This window comes from Ammospiza nelsoni, chromosome 8 (assembly GCF_027579445.1).
Source record: "Ammospiza nelsoni isolate bAmmNel1 chromosome 8, bAmmNel1.pri, whole genome shotgun sequence".
NCBI classification, from domain to species: domain Eukaryota; kingdom Metazoa; phylum Chordata; class Aves; order Passeriformes; family Passerellidae; genus Ammospiza; species Ammospiza nelsoni.
The window spans coordinates 5,875,337-5,892,967 of record NC_080640.1 but is presented as its reverse complement, the minus strand read 5'-3'; the positions used below and the strand labels follow the sequence as shown (position 1 = coordinate 5,892,967).

The following is a 17,631-nucleotide window of genomic DNA, read 5'->3' as shown; positions in this document are numbered from 1 at the left end:
AGGCCCCAGGCTGAAGCTCTGCTACCCTCACTTGTGTTTGTATCCTCTTCTGAAACCTCACTTGTGTTTGTATCCTCCTCTGAAACCCAACTCACCCATGTCAGTCCCACCAGCTGCTTCCAATCTTGTGCACAGGATTGCTCTGTGCTATAAACCTCAGCTTTCCAAACACAAGCATCATCTGTTAAGCAAAAGCTTCAGACAGGATTGCTGAACACCAGGCTGGGAGTCCAAGCAGCACAGGGCATATCTCCCCTGTGTCAGCACACACATCGTGTATTTTCAGTGCTGTCAGAAACAAACCACTCCCTGATATTCCAGAGGGGGGGGGGGGGAAATTCTTCTAGAAGAGGTGGTGAAGCTAATATTTTTAAAAGACCCTTCTGAGAACTTGCCAGCCTCCTGGGGGAGCTTGTCAACATCTCCCACATTAAATGAAAGCCACTTTAAAATCCACAGGGGTTTTGAAGAAAAGCTGGAACGTATCAAAGCTGCTGGGATGGCAAGCTTCACAACGTGCACAATACATCAACACTTGCAGGCAGTAAATCCTCCCCAGCCTCGGGGGAGCTCTCAGCCCCCCAGAGTAAGCCCTTTCCTAATGTATCTCTCAAATGAACTGCTAATCCCCTCTCTAAACTTGACAGCTGTCCTGCGTGCACTCAAACCCCTCTGTGCTTAAATCCTTCTATCGTTCTTGTTAAGTCACTTGTTAGATCATTTTTGCTTTGATACCAAGAAAAAAATCTTTCCTCCAGCCCCAAACAAAGGCCTCACTCACCTGCAGCTGGCACAGCCCCAAATTTCCTGTGTATTCCCAGGAGTAATCTTGGACCCTACAAATTCCTGTGGCCACTGGGAGCTCCCCCAGCAGATTTCTCAAACCCCAGCAGATCTGGTGGCTCCCTGTGCTCAGATCAGCTCCAATTTCTGACACAGTTTTTCTCTGCTCTGAGGAAGCAGAAAACTTTCCCCCTGGCTGGGCAGAGCTTGGTGGTGGTGCTGAATTCACAGTGCCAACAGCTGTTTATTTGTCACTTCTGCTCCAGATGAGAGTTTGCCAGGGTTGCTGTGCCACAAGAACTCACATGAGACACCCCAAGGCAGCTGTGCTCCTACACTGCCCAAGCCCTGACAGGGGATCCCTAAAGGGGACTTTGGCACAGTCAGAAAAAATCCCAACTTCCAGCTGAGGACAAAGCAGTTGTTTTTCATGCAGTTCTCAGTGCTGCAAATGTAGAACATTTCAAAGCACACCAAAACATCAGTCCTTCCCAGAAGCAGCTGCCTGTCCATTAGCTCTTCTTGACGACATATTTTGTTTACTGCTTGAAACTGGTGAAGACTTTCACCAAGACTTTGATTCATTCCATGTCAACAGTGGGATTCCCTGCTCTGGCACCAGCACTGTGCCTGGGTGACCCCAATGAGCTGGCATGAGCTTGGTGCAAGCCTGACAATGCCTGGCAGCTCTGCAGGGACCTGAGTGGAGCTGCTGAGTCTTTGCTCAACACCGGAACATGCAGGTCCATGGGCAGAAGTCTGGACAAAGAAAGTAGTGAAGTAACTCCTGAAACACATCCCAAACACTTGGATTGCCAAGGCACGTGAGCTCTGCTGAGCTGTTGGTCAGACAGAGGATGCTGTTACTGCAGTGCTGGTGACAGGCGTCTGTCCTTCACAATATTTTCCCAGTGAGGATGTTTTTTTATGCTGCTCCAGGTTCTTCATCACAACACAGGGTCATTTTCCTCTCTGCCTGTAGCTACACATCCTGCTACAGCAGTGATGTGAAATTATTCACTCTGCCTCTTGAAATGCCTACAGAAGATAAGACACAACAATTGCTCCAGGAAGTGATGCTCGACCACTCTGACTGATCCCCCTGTGCCCTGTCACCCATCTGTCACCTCTGCCATTCCCTGCTGGCTCCAGTGCAAATCAGGCCCTGAAACACTCCAATGAAGAGGGAAAAGGACAGTCACATCTCAGGGATGAGCTCTGGGCTCAGCCTGACACCCCATGACAGTGAAATGTCCCTGCAGTCACCCAGTGCAGAACTGTGTCCCACACAACGTGGTCTGGAACAGAACTTCCTCTGGGAATGTTTTCAGTGCTGGAGGGAGTCCCAGAGAGTTCCAGCCAGGGAATTCATGCTCTGAAACTCTGCTTCCAGCCAGCTCTGCTCCCTGCAGCCATCCCTGTTGTTCCCTGCTCCTGGGCACACCCACTTCCCAGGCATTCCATGTGGCTGGGGAGGTGGATCCAGCCCCCAGGGAGGGATTCCTGATACCTGAGCTTATGAAACCTGCCCGTTCCAGATGCAAACAAAACACACTGGAAAGCTGCTTTACCTGCCAGAGGAGCATCTGTTTGACAAATCAGGGCCGTGCACAGGGGAGAGATATTTACTCCTGACAAAACCCACCCACCCTGCTCAGCCCAGCAGCTCTCACCAGGAGCTGGAAATTAATAGGATCTTTGCATTGTCAGCTCCTCTTGCCCAAATGGAAAAGCACACCTGATGCTTCCCAAAGGAGGATCTGGTTTCTGGGTGGCCTGACTGGATGGGAACCATCAGAGGCAGCAAAGGGGGTTTGCATCTCCCCACCACGGTGCCTTGTCCTGCAGCACAGCACCTGCCCTGCAGGACTGCCCAGAGGGCTGGGCCACCAAAACCTGGGCTCAGCAGGCCCAGCAGTGGGTGCTGAGGGACCCTGCTGCCTGTCCTGCTGCCAGGGTGTCTGTCCATCCTCCCACTGCACACAGAGCACTCACAGGCACAGCACAGCCAGGCCCATCCCTTCCTAGGGTTCAATATTCCAGACTGCTTCCCCACACCTGAGCAGCACTCCAGTGAGGGCTGCAACTCACCTGAGACCCCAGCCACACCTTCTCGAATTTAATTAATTAAAACTCACTTCTGGCAGAGGTGTAAAGAGGAAATCTCCTCTGCCCCAAACAACTTATTGGCAGCAATGGGAAGGCACCTGCTGCCCTGTTTCCATGAGCTTACAGGGCTCGTTCGAGCCTCTTTCCCCCGTACAAACTTGTTCTGTGCCCGCAGCGCTCTGCGGCGGGGGGCGATTCGCCCCTGCCACTGCCGGGCTCTCGGGGCGGCACCGCCCGGGCCTGTGCCCTGTCGGGTCCGGCTACACGGGCTGCTCCCGGATCATCCTGAGGCTCCGTTTCCGCTCCCCGTCCCGGTCCCGGTCCTGATTCCGGTCCCAGTCCCGATCCCAATCCGCATCCTCATCCCCATCCTAGTTCCGGTCCCGCTCCTGATTCCGGTCCCAGTCCCGATCCCGATCTCTCTCCCGATCCCACTCCTGATTCCGATGCCGGTGCCAGTCCCGATCTCCATCCCGGTCCCGATCTCCATCCCCATCCCGGTCCCCGTCTCCATCCCCCGGTATCCCGGTTCCCCGATCCCGGTCCCCCCATATCCCGATCCCACAGTCCCCGTCCCCCGGTGTCCCAGTCCCGGTCTCGGTATCCCTATCCCGGAATCGCTGTCCCTGTCCCGGTCCTGTCCCCGGTCCGGCCGCACCTGCGGGACCGGAGCGCGCCCCGACCGCGGCTGAGCCACGCCCCCTCCGCCGCTCAGCCAATGAACGCGAAGGAGCTCTGGACATCAGCCAATGGGAGCGCGGCGGCCGCGCCCCCGCCCCCTACTTGAGGCGCTCCGCGCGGCCGCGCGCTCGCAGAGGCGGCGGCGGGAGCGGGGAGCGGGAGCGGTCCCGGAGCGCACGGAGCGCCGCGCCCGAGGCGGGGCCGCTCCCATGGAGGCATTCCCGGGCACCAAGCTGGAGCAGCACCGGCACCTCCCGCCCGTGGAGTGCCTGCCGGGCGCCCGCTACGGCGGCCGGAGCCACAGCGCCTGCGGGAACGTCTTCAACTCCTGGAACGACTACCTGGGGCTGGCTACGCTCATCACCAAGGCCGTGCGGCCCGGCAAGGGCTTCGGCCCCGAGCCCCCCTCGGTGGTGGTAGCGGCCGCCGTGCCGCCGGCCGAGGAGGAGGAGGAAGAGGAGGAGGAAGAAGAGGCGGCGGGGCCGTACTTCGAGGGCGCGCTGGACTTGCACGACCTGGAGCTGTGCGGGCATCACCACCATCACCACCACCACCACGGCGAGGGGCTGCTGGAGGAGCGCTTCGCCGAGTTCAGCCCCTTTCCCGGGCGCGGCGGCCCCGCCGCCGTGGTGTTCGACTGCTCGGGGGAGCACCCGGGCCGGGAGGGCTCTGCCCACGCCTGGGGCGGCGTGGTGGTGGCGGGGCGGCTGCCGGCGCACCCGCGGGCCGCCTCCCGCCTGCTCAAGCCCGAGCTGCAGGTCTGCGTCTTCTGCCGGAACAACAAGGAGGCGGTGGCCCTCTACACCACGCACATCCTCAAGGGACCCGACGGCCGCGTCCTGTGCCCGGTGCTGCGGCGCTACACCTGCCCCCTGTGCGGCGCCAGCGGCGACAATGCCCACACCATCAAGTACTGCCCCCTGTCCAAAGTGCCGGCGGCGCGGCAGCTCCGGCACGCCCGGACCGCGCTGGGCAGGAAGGGCCGCTAGCGGCCGGGACCCCCGGGGCTCGCCCCGCGCCCCCCAGCGCTGACACCGCCCCGGACCCGGCCCCGCTCCCGGCCCCGGGGCGGCCGCTGCGCGCTGGAACGCGCGGAGCCCGGCGCCGGGCACGGGCACTGCGAGGCGGAGATGCGCTGTGTTTGTTTATTGTAAGAAAAAATATATCTATATGTGATTTTTATGGAGACGGCGAGGTCTGACTGGGTGCGGTGTGCGGGGGGAGTCCGGGGTTAAACCCGCGGCCGGGGAGGTGGCGAGGTCCCGGTGCCCATGTCGGGGGTCCCGGTGCCCGTGTCGGGGCAGCGCCGCCTTCTCCCGCCCGGCCCGAGCGCTCCGTGCGGCGGGAGAGCCGCTCTTCATTGCTAATAACAAGGTGTTTAATTAGGGTACAACACTCCGCCTTTCAGCGCTTAAAGCAAACATCCCGGCGGTTTCCTTCGCCGGTGTTAATGCCGGTGTGCAAATCGCCATCGGAGCTGCGCTCGGTGGTTCGCAGCTGCTTCCCGGAATCGCAGCATCCCAGCGGTCAGCCTGCCTCCCGTGGGCACCGATGGCGCTGGTCCCGCTGATCCCCGTGTGGAATACGCGGCTTTAGGGGAGGTCTGAGGGGAGAAAACATCCAAGTGCGTGTTTGAAAACGTGCTGGCTCTGGGCTAGAGTGCAAACCGAGCCCGTGCTGCTGACAGAAAGGCAGAAAGAAGGGCAGTGGAACAAGCTTTGATGCAGCTGTGTTTGTGGTGGAGAATGGGGGAAACCCGATGGAACGAGACCTGCACAAAGCAGAAAGCTGGGACCGTAGGAGAACGGAAGAAAGGGAGGTTGTTTGTTTTCAAGAGTTCAGAGAATGTGGCTTTAACTCCTTGCAACTAAAAGAGATCTACCCGTGTGGATAACAAATATCCTTAACTCTACACAGACCGTACAAAGCTTAAGAATTAGGCTGAAGTCCTGGACCACTCTGGGTGATGGCAGTTCCTTGGTACTGAATATTGGCCAGGGCTGTATCATGTCTAATACCCAAGTGAAAAAAGGCTTTTTTTTTTTTTTTTGGTTGGTTTGATCGTTGTTTCTGTTTTGTTTTGGATGTTTTTTGTTTGTTTTTAGTTGGGATTTTTTGTTTGTTTTGTTTTGAGTTTTTGGGGTTTTTGTTTGTTTTTGGTTTTAGTTTTTTGGGGTTTTTTTTATTACCCAGAGGCAGGACAAGGAGCAGCAGCTGTTTGGAGTTTAAGAGTACTCTGGAGCAGAGATGGGTGCTGGAGTTTTCAGGGCAGAATCACACTGCTGTGCAGCAGGGAGGTGAAGAGAGGTGGGACATCACCAGGAAGGTGAGAAAGGAGATGGGACAGAAAAAGGGAACTAGGAAAGTGAAGAGTAATCCACACTTGAGTGGGGTTTTTTTGAAAAGCTGCTCAGCAGGGTGGCAGATGGGGTCAGGAGAGCAGGACAGTCAAGGATGGAGTCAAAACGTGTGGGATGGGCTGGGCATGGGGACCCAGGGTTCATTACTCACTGTTGACTCCCAGCTGCAGCAATTAGGAGGGAGAATCTGATTTTGTGTGGAAGTGTTCCCTTAAATCTCCATCAGATGGCTCCAAAGATGGTGTCAGGTCTAATTACCAAATGCAGTGGGGTTTGCATTAAATAACACTCAGTGGCTGCAGCTATCCTTGTGCTGAATACATTACATTTTGCCTCTTGCTCTGTGGGGAGTGCACCACAGGCTCTTCTAAGCTGTTAAAGTTAGATGTGTTTGGTTTTGTGATTCCTGGTCCACATAGGTTTAATCTGTGTCCACATTAGAATCGAGCTCCAGTGTGATGCTGTGGGAAGAGTTTTCTTCTGTAATTTTGTTACCTCCTTGTGGGAAGTTTGAAGATCCTTATATACATTTTAATGCAGCTGACTGTTACTGGACACAAAAGCAAGAAAGATCAAAGAGAAAATGTGTCTCGGGTATTTTCTGAGGGTTCACTGGGCATGATTGGAGGGGTTTGCCATGACCCTGCCCCTCCTCTTGCTCTTTCCATTCAGCTGCTGTGCAGCACCAGCCTGAAATCCCTCAGGATAACAGCAGATCTGTGTCCTGCATGGCACTGGCCTTCTGCAGAGCCTGTGTGAGAGGAAAACTTGTGTCCACAGCCTGCAGCTCCTGGTTCTGTTCTGCAGGGAGCTGCAGCCTTGCTCTGGAGAGGCCAGGAGCTGCCTGGCCCCGCTGCTACCCAGCACTGGGCATCCCATCACAGGTAAAGTGCAAGGGTAACAGCTTCAAGACCAGTTGGGGGTGGGGGAAGTAAAAAAAAAAAAAAACAAACCTCAAACTACTGCAGAAAGATGACAGGATTCAGCAAAAGCCAGCCTGACAGCAAGGCTCTTCAGTGACTTTATGTAATCATTCAACAGGACAGCTTGCCCTTTAAAGATTTACAAGTGTGAGTCTAACAAAGACTAAACCTTAAAGGATTTTTTGATTGGTTTTTTTGAAGTGAGCTCCTGTGATTTCTGGCGTACCAGCACACTCCTTGTGGCACTGAGTGAGCAGAAAGATGCTTGTTCTTGGTCACTCTGGAAAGGTTATTACAATAGACAGTGTTTTGTTTTGCTACTTTGACTCCTTAAATACAGGGAACTGTTTGCATTAGTAATTTAAATTCTAGGAACAGCAAAGAGCTTAATCTGAAATCTATGAAAAGTGAGATACTATTTTCACTCTTCTGCAAGCATTTGCAAATCAAAATATTATGGTCACCTGATTAAACTTGTGCATGTAAGTCATGGAATCTTTTCTATAGTGATAGTCTGGCAAGAGCAGTGAACACAATATTGGATAATCATCCTCAGCTGGTGCTAGTCTTGGCAAAAAGCAAGCTACTTTTAATTAGAAACTACTTTCAGGTGCATAGGTAACTTGATTCAGCTGAAGTCAGGTAAGTCTGTGCCCATCTTTAGTGGAAATTCTGTTTGGGCAGGTTGCTGTCAGTCTGCTGACCAGTGACTCAGATGCCATAGGACCCAACCACAACAGCTATAAAATGTCCTTTTTTCTTTTACAGTGCCAGTGTGACCCATCAGATATATAGATTATAGGTTATTTTTTACTAGAGATGCTAAGAGTTGCATAGGGAGGAAGATAGATATAATTCTAAAATTACTGTTTTCTGGACAAAACAAGTGATGCACTGAAAGTGGAACAAGGTTTAGCGAAGCCTCCTGCCCAGGAGAGAAAGGGCTAACAGAGCTTGAAGTGCAGCAAGGGAGGCTTTGATTAGCAAAGTGCAGTGGAAGAGTTGGCAAAATCTCTATCCTACTGTAATTAAATGCATTGATTTTATTTAAGGGAAGGACCAGACAAAGTGTAGAACATTTCAGCTACAGCTGAAAATGGCAAGAAAAAGGAAGAATTGGGTGGGTTTTTTTCACCACTTGAGTGCCCACTTGCTGCAATGCTGCAGTAAACCACAGGATGGGCACTGGTGCCTGAATGAGAGGCACAATTTGGATCTTGCATTTCACTGACCCAATGCCTTCCCTTTGTAGGCTGGCACCACTCAGCAGAACCCTTTAGCCACAGGAGGAAAACTTGCTTACATGCAGCAGCTCCGGCCAAGGAGAGCAGCCCAAGGACAGGGAAATGACAGAGATCTCTTTCATTTACAGCAAGACAAGCCTCCCAGTACTCTTGCTGTCTGAGGTGGCTCCTGGCTGCCCATCAGCCCACCCCAACATCCTCCTGGCCCTCCTCATGGCCTCACTGAGGTCACCAAAGTCATGACATGTCCTGGGCTGCAGATGTGGCTGTGCCCAGTCAGGGGAAACACCACTGCACCCTGCCAGTTCTCATAAATGTGGATTTTGTAAGTAAATATTAGTTTTTATAGGTAAAGCACTCTAGGTAAAGCTTAAATATGATGCCAATTATGCCCCTCTTCTGCTGAGGACCCTGATGGCCCTGTCCATGGGCTGGGTCAGTGTCTGGACTGCTCCTGCAGCAGGTAGGAAACTGCACTTGTCATACCTGACACTGCCCTGCTGGAGATTTATTTTAATCCACCAACATTTGCACCCATTCAAACAGCAGCAGCCTTAAGTTCTGCCTTCTAAACACAGCCTGTCACAATTTGTGTTCTTCTGAGGTTCACTGAAAAATTTAGCTGTTTAAGGGAACATGACTCAAACAAGGCAAAGATTGACACAGAACTCATTTGGCTTCATCAACGTTTTCAGGTAACCAAATTCTGTGTTCATGTTTAATGATGGCGGGAGATGGAGGTTTGAGCTGTTGGATTTGGTCAGCAGAGGTTTTTGATCACTGTCAGTATTGTGTCTAAGCAGATCAAGCAATAAAATAAACACCCTGGCATGCCTGCAAAGCTCACATCTCCCCAGCCTCTTGCCAAGCTGCCCAGCCCTGAAAATGTAACACTCACTGACAACATTGCCACAATCTCAAATAATGCAAATTAACAACACAGATTGGGAAGCAGCTTTAGCTGGTGCAGGGATGACTAACTCCCATCCCTGTGTGGAAGTGTCTTTGTGTGGATACAATTAAAACTGCAACTGAAGGTATAATCACTATTTGCACATTATAAGGCTGCAGGAAGGCAAATGTTGTGATAAAATGCTGAAAGGACCATCTGAGGAAGCACAGGCCAGATGCTATCACTTCAGTTCCTGGGAGAATCAGAGGAAATCCTTGCAGAACATCTTTTTGGGGACATGCAGAAGACAACTGGGAACAGCCAGAATGGAATTACTGAGGGTAAGCCATGCCTGGCTCACCTGCCTTCTACGTGTATTAAAATATCTTTGTGGATGAGGGAAGGAGCACTGGATGTTCTTCATGTCAGCTTTAGCAAGGCTTTCAGCACTGTCTCACACACTGTCCTTGCACCCAGCTCAGGATGGAGCCCACCTAACAAAGGGGGCAGCAAACCTGGCTGGGTGTCTGGGCTCAGCACCGTGGGCTGGGCTGGAACCATCCTCCAGGCCTGGAGCAGCCACAGGATGGCACTGAGGTGGGACACAGCTGGGACAGGGCTGCTGGCCAGGGGGATGGACAGGAGCCTGCTGACCTCAGGAGGGAGCAGGGCAGCCAAGGAAGGAGCCCTTGCAGTGCCAGGCTGGGGGCACAAACAGGGAAAAGGTGAGCACGAGGCAGCAGAGCCCAGGCTGTCTGAGCTGGGCACTGAACTGTTCCCAGCCTGCAGAAGGGAAGAGTCCCCCTCAGTTCACCCCATCTTTCCTGTGTGCTCTTTGGGGTTCCATTCCCCCTGTGTGCTCTTTGGGGTTCCATTCCCCCCACACAAGGACTCAGCCAAATTTGAGTTCAGCAGAGGACCAACACAGTGTCCAGGGCTGGAGCACACAGCTGGGAGGAAAGGTTGAAGGGACAGGGCTTGTTCAGCCTGGAAAAAGGAATTGTTTTAGGGGAGACCTCACAGAAGTCTCCCATTTCCTACTAGGAAGTTATCTGGAAAATTCCAGCTTTTGCACAGTAGCACACAGTGAGCAGAGAGATACAGGGTAGAAGCCAAAAGAGAGAGGTCTAAACTTTTGAGGGCCACAAAAATGACCAGAGAGCTGGAGCACCTCCCCAGTGAGGAAAGGCTGAGAGCTGAGGTTTTTCAGGTTTTTCAGCCTGGAGAGCAGGCTCCACAGAACCCTAACTGTGGCCTTTGAAGGGGGCCTGCCTGTAAGAAGGATAGGCACAGATTTTTTGGCAGACTTTGTTGTGATAGGAAAAGGGGTAATGGTTTTAAACTGAAGGATGGTTGATTCAGATTAGATACAAGAGGTTTTTTAACAATGAGGGTGGAAAACAGTGGCACAGATTGCCCAGAGACAGGGTGGATGCCCCTTCCCTGGAAACACTGAAGCTCTGAGCAACATGACCTATTGAATATGTCCCTACTCATTGCAGCTGAGGGTTGGACTGGATGTCCTTTGAGCTCCCCTTCCACACCAAACCATTCTGTGACACTGATTTTTCACTCTGGAGCAGGCAAGCACTGGAAGAGGCTTCCCAGAACAGTTGTACAGTCCTCAGCCTCAGAGGTCTTCAAAACCACACTGGACAAGCACAGTTGTTAGGACCACAGGAATTTCACAGCCAGCAGTGTCCCCTTTAACAGCATCCAGTGACACAGAATGCAAGGACAGCAGGAGGTGGCTGAAGAACAGCAGCACCTCTACTCCAGATCCAGTAAGCACCATTACTGGGGGGCTGCCGGTCTCTAGTTCCATCATTTTTGGGACTGTATAAAGAACAAAAAATACTTTTCGGGTTTTTTTTATGCTTAGAAAACACTACTTCTGAAGGAGTCCTGTGATTCAACCAGCAATGACAGGATCCAAAGACACAAAAATCAAGCCCTGAGAAGATGGCTCTGAGAGCGAGGTTTTCCCAAGAAAACTACTGGCCCTGGATAACCCAGAAGAGGGCAGGAAAAGGACAAGAGGAGTAGTACAACTTCTGTTCACACACCAGGTTTCTCAGGGAGAAACTAGCCCAGGTGTTCTCACCTTCTTCAGCAGATACAGAACAGGTCTGAGAACAGAAAATGGTTGTTCAATAGCTGTTCTGCATGAACACATGGTGCAGGACTCACCAAAAAGTCAAGACACTGCAGCAGCTAATTCCTTAACTTGTTTATTTATCATTGAAGAAACACACAGCAGCAAGTTCTGTGTTGGCTTCAGTGTGACCAGATTGTTCCTTGTTGTTACTGCACCCCAGCTTTAAAGTCAACACAGCCATTACTACAAATCACTTTTTTGGAAAGGGAAAGAATTGACCCTGAAGACAAAGAATTGGGGGGAAAATTGAACAATTTCTCCAAAACCACACATTTTAAATATGACAATATTTATAAATCCTTGAAAGGCATGAATTATCCAGTAATGGAAAAAGCAGTTGTGATATTGGCAACAGAAAGTACATAGCCATATGCTTACCAAAACACAAATTGTAAAAGCTGCAAGTTTGATTTGTACACTGCAGCAGTGTGTACATTACTGGAACAATGACTGCAAAGTGGCCTCAGAGGCATTATGGATTCAAGTAAATCTACAGAAAATATCCCAGTGTAGCTAATTCACAATGTTTATTGTATTCAATTCAAATTTAAACAACTTACTGAATTTAGATAGTGATAGAATATCTCAGAAACAGCCTGCCCTCAAAAATACCTATGTAAAAGAGGGCTTTTCTACTTTCTGGCTAATTATGCAAATTCTTTTAGCTCTGCTTTTTCAATAATTCCACTGTGTGAACAGAGGCGTTTTCAGATGCGTGTCCTGTGACAATAATACCCCATTCCAAACTAAGAGAGACTAAAAATAAAAAGGGCAGCCTGTTTTTGGTGCAGAAGAGAAGCTGTACTGAAGACAGCTGTTGGGTTTGCTTCTTTTTATTTTAGCAACAAATGACCCATGAAATAAGCATCATTTGAAATCTCAAAACCTGGCATTCAATTTCCAACCTTCTGCTGTGAGTTTTGTGCATGATCAATCTATATGAGTAAGTAATTCATGCTTTCATGTTACCTCAAAACATTGGTTAAAGAATTCCAAATTCAGAATGTTTATAAGCACAAATATAATCTGTGGATTCCATCAAATCAAAGCTAAAACATCGGTTAAACTCTGTGATTCCCACTTAACGTCGTACAGTGGTCCACCCTTCTTCGTCTGTCTCGTTTTTAGTGCGGCGTGTGGGCTCACGCTCCTTCTCTGCTTTCCAGGATCCTTTCTCCTTCTCCCCATCCCTTTCTCTCTCTTTGGAAGCTGCTGGGGGAGCAGAGGTTGGAGGAGCAGCAGGAGCAGGGCCCGAGCGCCGCGGCGGTTCCCGCTCCTCGCCGCGCTCTTCCCTCCTGTCATCGGCGCGCCGCCACGAGCTCACTGCGGGGAGAAAGGAAAACAACTCAGTCACGCTCCAGCAGCAGCCTGCAAGAGCTCCAACAAACAGCCCCCACCCTGGCAGTGGGATTTACTGATCCTCAGCCCTGACAACAGGGAATACCATCACAATGGCCAAATACACGTTTTGATTTTATAGGAAAGTACAGCAGAACTACTCAAACCTCTTTTCAGGTTTGGGATTGTGGTGAGCAAGCCCAGTGTCATCTTAAAACACAGTAACTGCAGTAAGAATGTTCTACTGCTGTATGTGGCTTTATGGTGTAAAAACATATTCTTATATTAGCAGAATTAAAATCACAAAAGTGCCTCCTTAGAAATGACTGAACCCTGAAAATAGAAAAATCCTGACTCAAAAACATCTGTGGAAAACGTTTAGGTGTTTGCTGTTATTGCAAGACAGGAAATTGCTATTAAGCCTACTGGAATCAGATGTAAAATGGTACTGAATTACATGACTCCACTGGTAACAGCATCCACCACCCTTTACTGTATGAAAAACTGTTCATTTCCACCAAAAGGATGTGCCACCCCAGCTGTGTGTGAACAAAGCTATGGCAGATGCCAAGAAGTCGAATCCCATTAAAAAGAAATCTCCACACTGAGAACACTCTGCCTTTCTGTCAGCAGCACTCCTGTGTTGCCATGCTCTGTTCCAGCTTGCTCCTAAGGAGCACCCACATTTGGGGCAGAGACAAAATGAGATTCTGAAGGTAAGAATGTCAGAATTGGAAGATGTGGTGGTCCCTCCAGGCTAAATGGATTTGCTGTTAGCGTATTTTTAGAACACAGCAAAAGATTAATAACTATATGAAATTAATACAGGTCTGTCATCAAAATTAATACTATTAATAGTGTAAAACCCTCATTCACAAATATTTCCGTCACATTTTAATGGTTTTAAGGAAAGGGTTTTAAGAAAAGGGTTTTAAGAAATTACTTTCTGGGATGTCTGTCTTGATAATCTGAACACAAGGACTACATACACCCAGAACACAATCCTATGAGAAGCGCGTACTTGAAATGTTATCCTGCTACTGTAGAAGTGAAATGCTACTAAGATGGAAAACAACACAATTAGAAATAGTTAAGATTCCCTGAAGAACTCCCTATTATGCCAAAGGTGCTGTTTATTATTTTGTTTATGGAAAGGCAGTTTAAAGATAGGCTGAAATCTATTCCCCTGGCAGTGTCAGGAAGAGGGAGGCTCTGTGCAGCATGCAGGACTTTGGGGACACTAAAGGGAACGTACGCTCTTCCCGGTCGGATCGCAGGGGGATCCCTCTCCTGAGGGGCGGCTCCCTGTCGTCACCACGCCGGTCCCTCATGTCACGGCCACCTCTGTCCCACTCCTCACGGCGACTCGAATCTCTCCAGCTGGAAGTTTCCTCAGCTGGCCCTCTCCTCCAACCGCCTTCATCCCTTTGGCCACACAGAACATAAAACAAAACGTTAGGATTTTTATCTTTGCTATGGAAAGGCGCAGTAATAAATCACAACACGGATATTTACAGACCTAGTGGGTGTATATTTAACATACTTCCAAAATTGGTTTTGTTTTCCTGGAGCCTAACATGGAATTCTCTTGATAAAAGGTTAAAAAGAAAAATTTAAAAGCATTTTAAGCATTGTGGAATTCCTCCTGTAAACAGATATCATCCTAAAAATAACAAACCAAAAAGGCTCCAAAATGCCCCTATCCATTTGCTGCCCTAAAGTGCTTAGTTTCACACAAACTAACCCTTGTTCCTTTCACTCAGCAATTCCACGTTATTTCTGTATCAGCAGAGCCCTTTTTTCTTTTGGCAGAAACATTCTAGAAGTACTTAAACAGAGCAGTCAGACCTGGGACGCCTGAAACGATCGTCTCGATCAAAATCTCTCTCCCTGTCGAATTCCCGCTCCTTCTCGCCTTCATCCCGATCTTTGTCTCGATCCCATTCACGGTCTCCCGAAGGTCTGGAGTCTCGGGGAGGGCCCCAGCTGTCCTCACGAGCCTTCTCTCGTTCTCTCCACCCCCCTGGAAGAAAGAAACACAGTCAAAGGAGTTTGTGAGTGACCTCTGATCTCTCTTGTAGACAAAGAACCCTTTACTTCCGTCACAGAAACTGGTTCTTCAAGTTCTGACTCCTGAAGATGCAACTCAAGATGTTTGTAGGAAGCTTGCACTTGGGAGGCACAGAGAAAACACTGTGCAAGCAGCTAAATGTAAAGCCAGTAATGCACAGGGCTGCAATTCAGCAGAGCTGGCTGCACCCTGCAGCTTTCAGCCAGAAACCACAAGGGTCTGGTGCAAAACAAGTGCAAGAAGAAGCAGAGGGTGTAGCCCAGACAGCAGATTCCTTTGTGAAAATCCACAAGTGAGGAGATTTTAAGGAAGCAGATTTTTAAAGGACTTACTGCTTTTTAAAGCACTACTTTAAAATGTGACTTTTGTTACCATCCACTTAACACAGTGCACCCTGCAGTACTGCTCAGTTATTTATGAATGGGTGTTCTTTATTATGTAGCTTGCTTAGGCTTTAAATAGGAAAAACTGGAGTGCAAGTTTTGATATTTATAGTAAGTATTCTAAAGGTTTGGATTATATGATTAGTGTTTATGAAAGCTGACATGGTGCCTGCCAATACATAAGTGAAAAGAACCAGGAAATCAAAATAATATCTAACATTCATATGTCATCAACAGTTCTGAAAAAAATCAGAAACAGCTCTAGACACCATCAATGACACTTAAGAACAGAAATAAACAATACAAGAACAGGATAATTCAGATTTTAAGGGACCTCAGAAGGTCATCTAATCCAAGCTCTGCTCTTAACAGGACTCTCAGTAAGAGTTAAAAACAAAAAGGGAATGTTAAAAACTTTATCTCTGCACACACAGGAAGGGCTTATCAAAACCACACCCACTTGAATGAAGTATCAAAATCTTCCTTTAGAAGGAGATTAACTTCAGACACATGGAAGTGGCAGGGAAAGAGTCCAAGGTGTGCTAATCTAGTGAGAATGCTCCCAGCAGAGCATTCAACTTGTATATTTTGTTTTTGCACACAGGGAGGTGACCAGTGTTAAGTGTGACCATCACATATCTTCCACACAAGCAATTTTTTTTTAACTTCAACTAAATGAAAAGGTTTAATTATGGTAAGTGGAGGAGTGTGTAGCCATGATATTTTCTGAAAAATCCGTTCCTTAGGATTTTTTCTCCTGAGAAGCTGGGAGGCCTCAGGAACAAAATGTAAACATTGATTATGTGCTGCTGTGGAATGCAACAGGTGCATCTGTGATTGGTCTCATGTGGTTGTTTCTAATTAATGACCAATCACAGTGAGCTGGCTCAGACTCTCTGTCCGAGACACAAGCTTTTGTTATCATTCATTCTTTTTCTGTTCTTAGCCAGCCTTCTGATGAAAACCTTTCTTCTATTCTTTTAGTATAGTTTTAATATAATATATATAAAATAATAAATCAAGCCTTCTGAAACATGGAGTCAGATCCTTGTTTCTTGCCTCATCCTAAGACCCTGTGAACACTGTCACAGGAATGTCCATATAAACCAAATTAATCCAGATGTTTTCAGAGCTGATTCTCCCACCTCTGGTACCAAGTATGTTACATTCACTATCTGTGAGGATACTCTGGAGGGAGGATTATTGTTTTTAAGTTTTACCTGGTTTACCAAACGGTCTCCAAGGGCCTGGCCTGGAGTCCTCACCGCCACGCCACGGGCCCCTGTCATCGTCTCTCCTGGAGAGCCTGTCATCGTCCGCGTTGCGCCAGGGTCCCCTGTCCTCATCCCTCCGGGCCATCCTGTCGTCATCCAGCCCGCGCCGGGGCCCTCTGTCATCATCCAGCCCGCGCCGGGGCCCTCTGTCGTCATCTGCAGCCCTCCAGCTGCCCCTGTCATCATCCAGGGCACGCCTGGGGGGCCTGTCCTCATCCAGGGCACGTCTAGGGGGCCTATCATCATCCAGCCCACGCCGCGGCCCTCTGTCGTCATCCGCCGCGCGCCAGCTGCCTCTGTCATCGTCCAAGCCGCGCCGGGGAGGCCTGTCGTCATCCAGGGCACGTCTGGGTGGTCTGTCATCATCCAGGACACGTCTGGGGGGCCTGTCATCATCCAGGGCACGTCTGGGGGGCCTGTCATCATCCAGGGCACGTCTGGGACCTCTGTCGTCATCTGCAGCTCGCCAGCTTCCTCTGTCATCATCCAAACCACGGCGGGGCGGCCTGTCCTCGTCCAAGCCACGTCTGGGGGGCCTGTCCTCGTCCCCTTCTCGCCTCGGGGGCCTGTCCTCGTCCCCTTCCCGTCTAGGTGGCCTGTCCTCTGCTGACTCTGGAGGACGCTCCTTGTCATCTGCAGGACCACGCCTGGGCAGATCGTCCCCTCGCCGGGGCAGATCGTCCCCGCGGCGGAACGGTCGGTCATCGTCTCGCGGATCTCCTCGACGCCAGTCTCTGCAAAACCACAGGGAACGAGTGAGAAGTGGAGGGTGACATCCAGGAAAGCTTTACATCAACAGCAGCAAACCCCTCAAAGCCATTTCTGACTGCACCCACTTGATGAGTGGCTCCAAACACAAAGTGTGCAGTTTCAAATGCACCTTTTAACGCCCTTCACTGCCACAGGAAAGCGGCAGGTCACCGTCCCTACAGCTCCAGTAAAGTCTCAGCAGTTCATCACCTCCTTTCAAACTACAGTTTGGACAGTCCCCTGTTGGTTATCTGCTGCAACACCACAGAGAAGAGGGCTTGCTTCTACACCAAGCCTAATTTGGCAAACTTGACCTAAGTCTGAAAGAATCAATACTAAAAAATCCCACAACCATCAATTCAGTATCCCTCTCTCCAAGCACTTGCCAACCTACACACCATTAAGTCTGCTGTCTACAAGATTTTAAACATATATTTAGACCATAAACCCTGTTTTTGTCACCAAATTAATTTATTTCAGGAAATTAACCTTCCTCAGAAATAACAGAAAAAAAAAACCAAAAAACCAAGAAGTAGAACATCACAGAAATGTACTGGTACCTGCTTCTTGGCAGGAGAAGAGAAGCTGCACTGGGGTTGAATCTCAGGGATTTAAAAAAAATAAAACCCAAATCAAAACACAACAGAAAGAATACCCCAAGGTTT

The 17,631-nt window shown here is 49.7% G+C and overlaps 2 protein-coding genes across 2 annotated transcripts in view; one reads left to right on the top strand and one right to left on the bottom strand.

Moving 5' to 3' along the window:
- The first annotated feature begins 3,720 nt into the window (after positions 1–3,720).
- NANOS1 (nanos C2HC-type zinc finger 1) lies at positions 3,721–7,394 on the top strand. Its single transcript, XM_059477110.1, has 2 exons — positions 3,721–5,899; positions 6,353–7,394. The coding sequence occupies exon 1, from the start codon at positions 3,783–3,785 to the stop codon at positions 4,560–4,562; it is 780 nt and encodes a 259-aa protein (XP_059333093.1). The 5' UTR covers positions 3,721–3,782; the 3' UTR covers positions 4,563–5,899; positions 6,353–7,394.
- Positions 7,395–11,207: 3,813 nt separating this feature from the next.
- EIF3A (eukaryotic translation initiation factor 3 subunit A) overlaps positions 11,208–17,631 on the bottom strand; it is a 29,060-nt gene continuing 22,636 nt past the window's right edge. The window contains exons 19-22 of the mRNA XM_059476741.1: positions 16,163–16,950; positions 14,337–14,511; positions 13,744–13,913; positions 11,208–12,473 (exon numbers count right to left, since the gene is read on the bottom strand). Coding sequence (XP_059332724.1) covers positions 12,232–12,473; positions 13,744–13,913; positions 14,337–14,511; positions 16,163–16,950 — 1,375 coding nt within the window. The 3' untranslated portion in view covers positions 11,208–12,231. The remainder of the gene's footprint in view (positions 12,474–13,743; positions 13,914–14,336; positions 14,512–16,162; positions 16,951–17,631) is intronic.

Excerpts from the sequence above, each read along its gene's own strand:
- NANOS1 (XM_059477110.1), top strand. The coding sequence starts at position 3,783 with ATGGAGGCATTCCCGGGCACCAAGCTGGAGCAGCACCGGCACCTCCCG.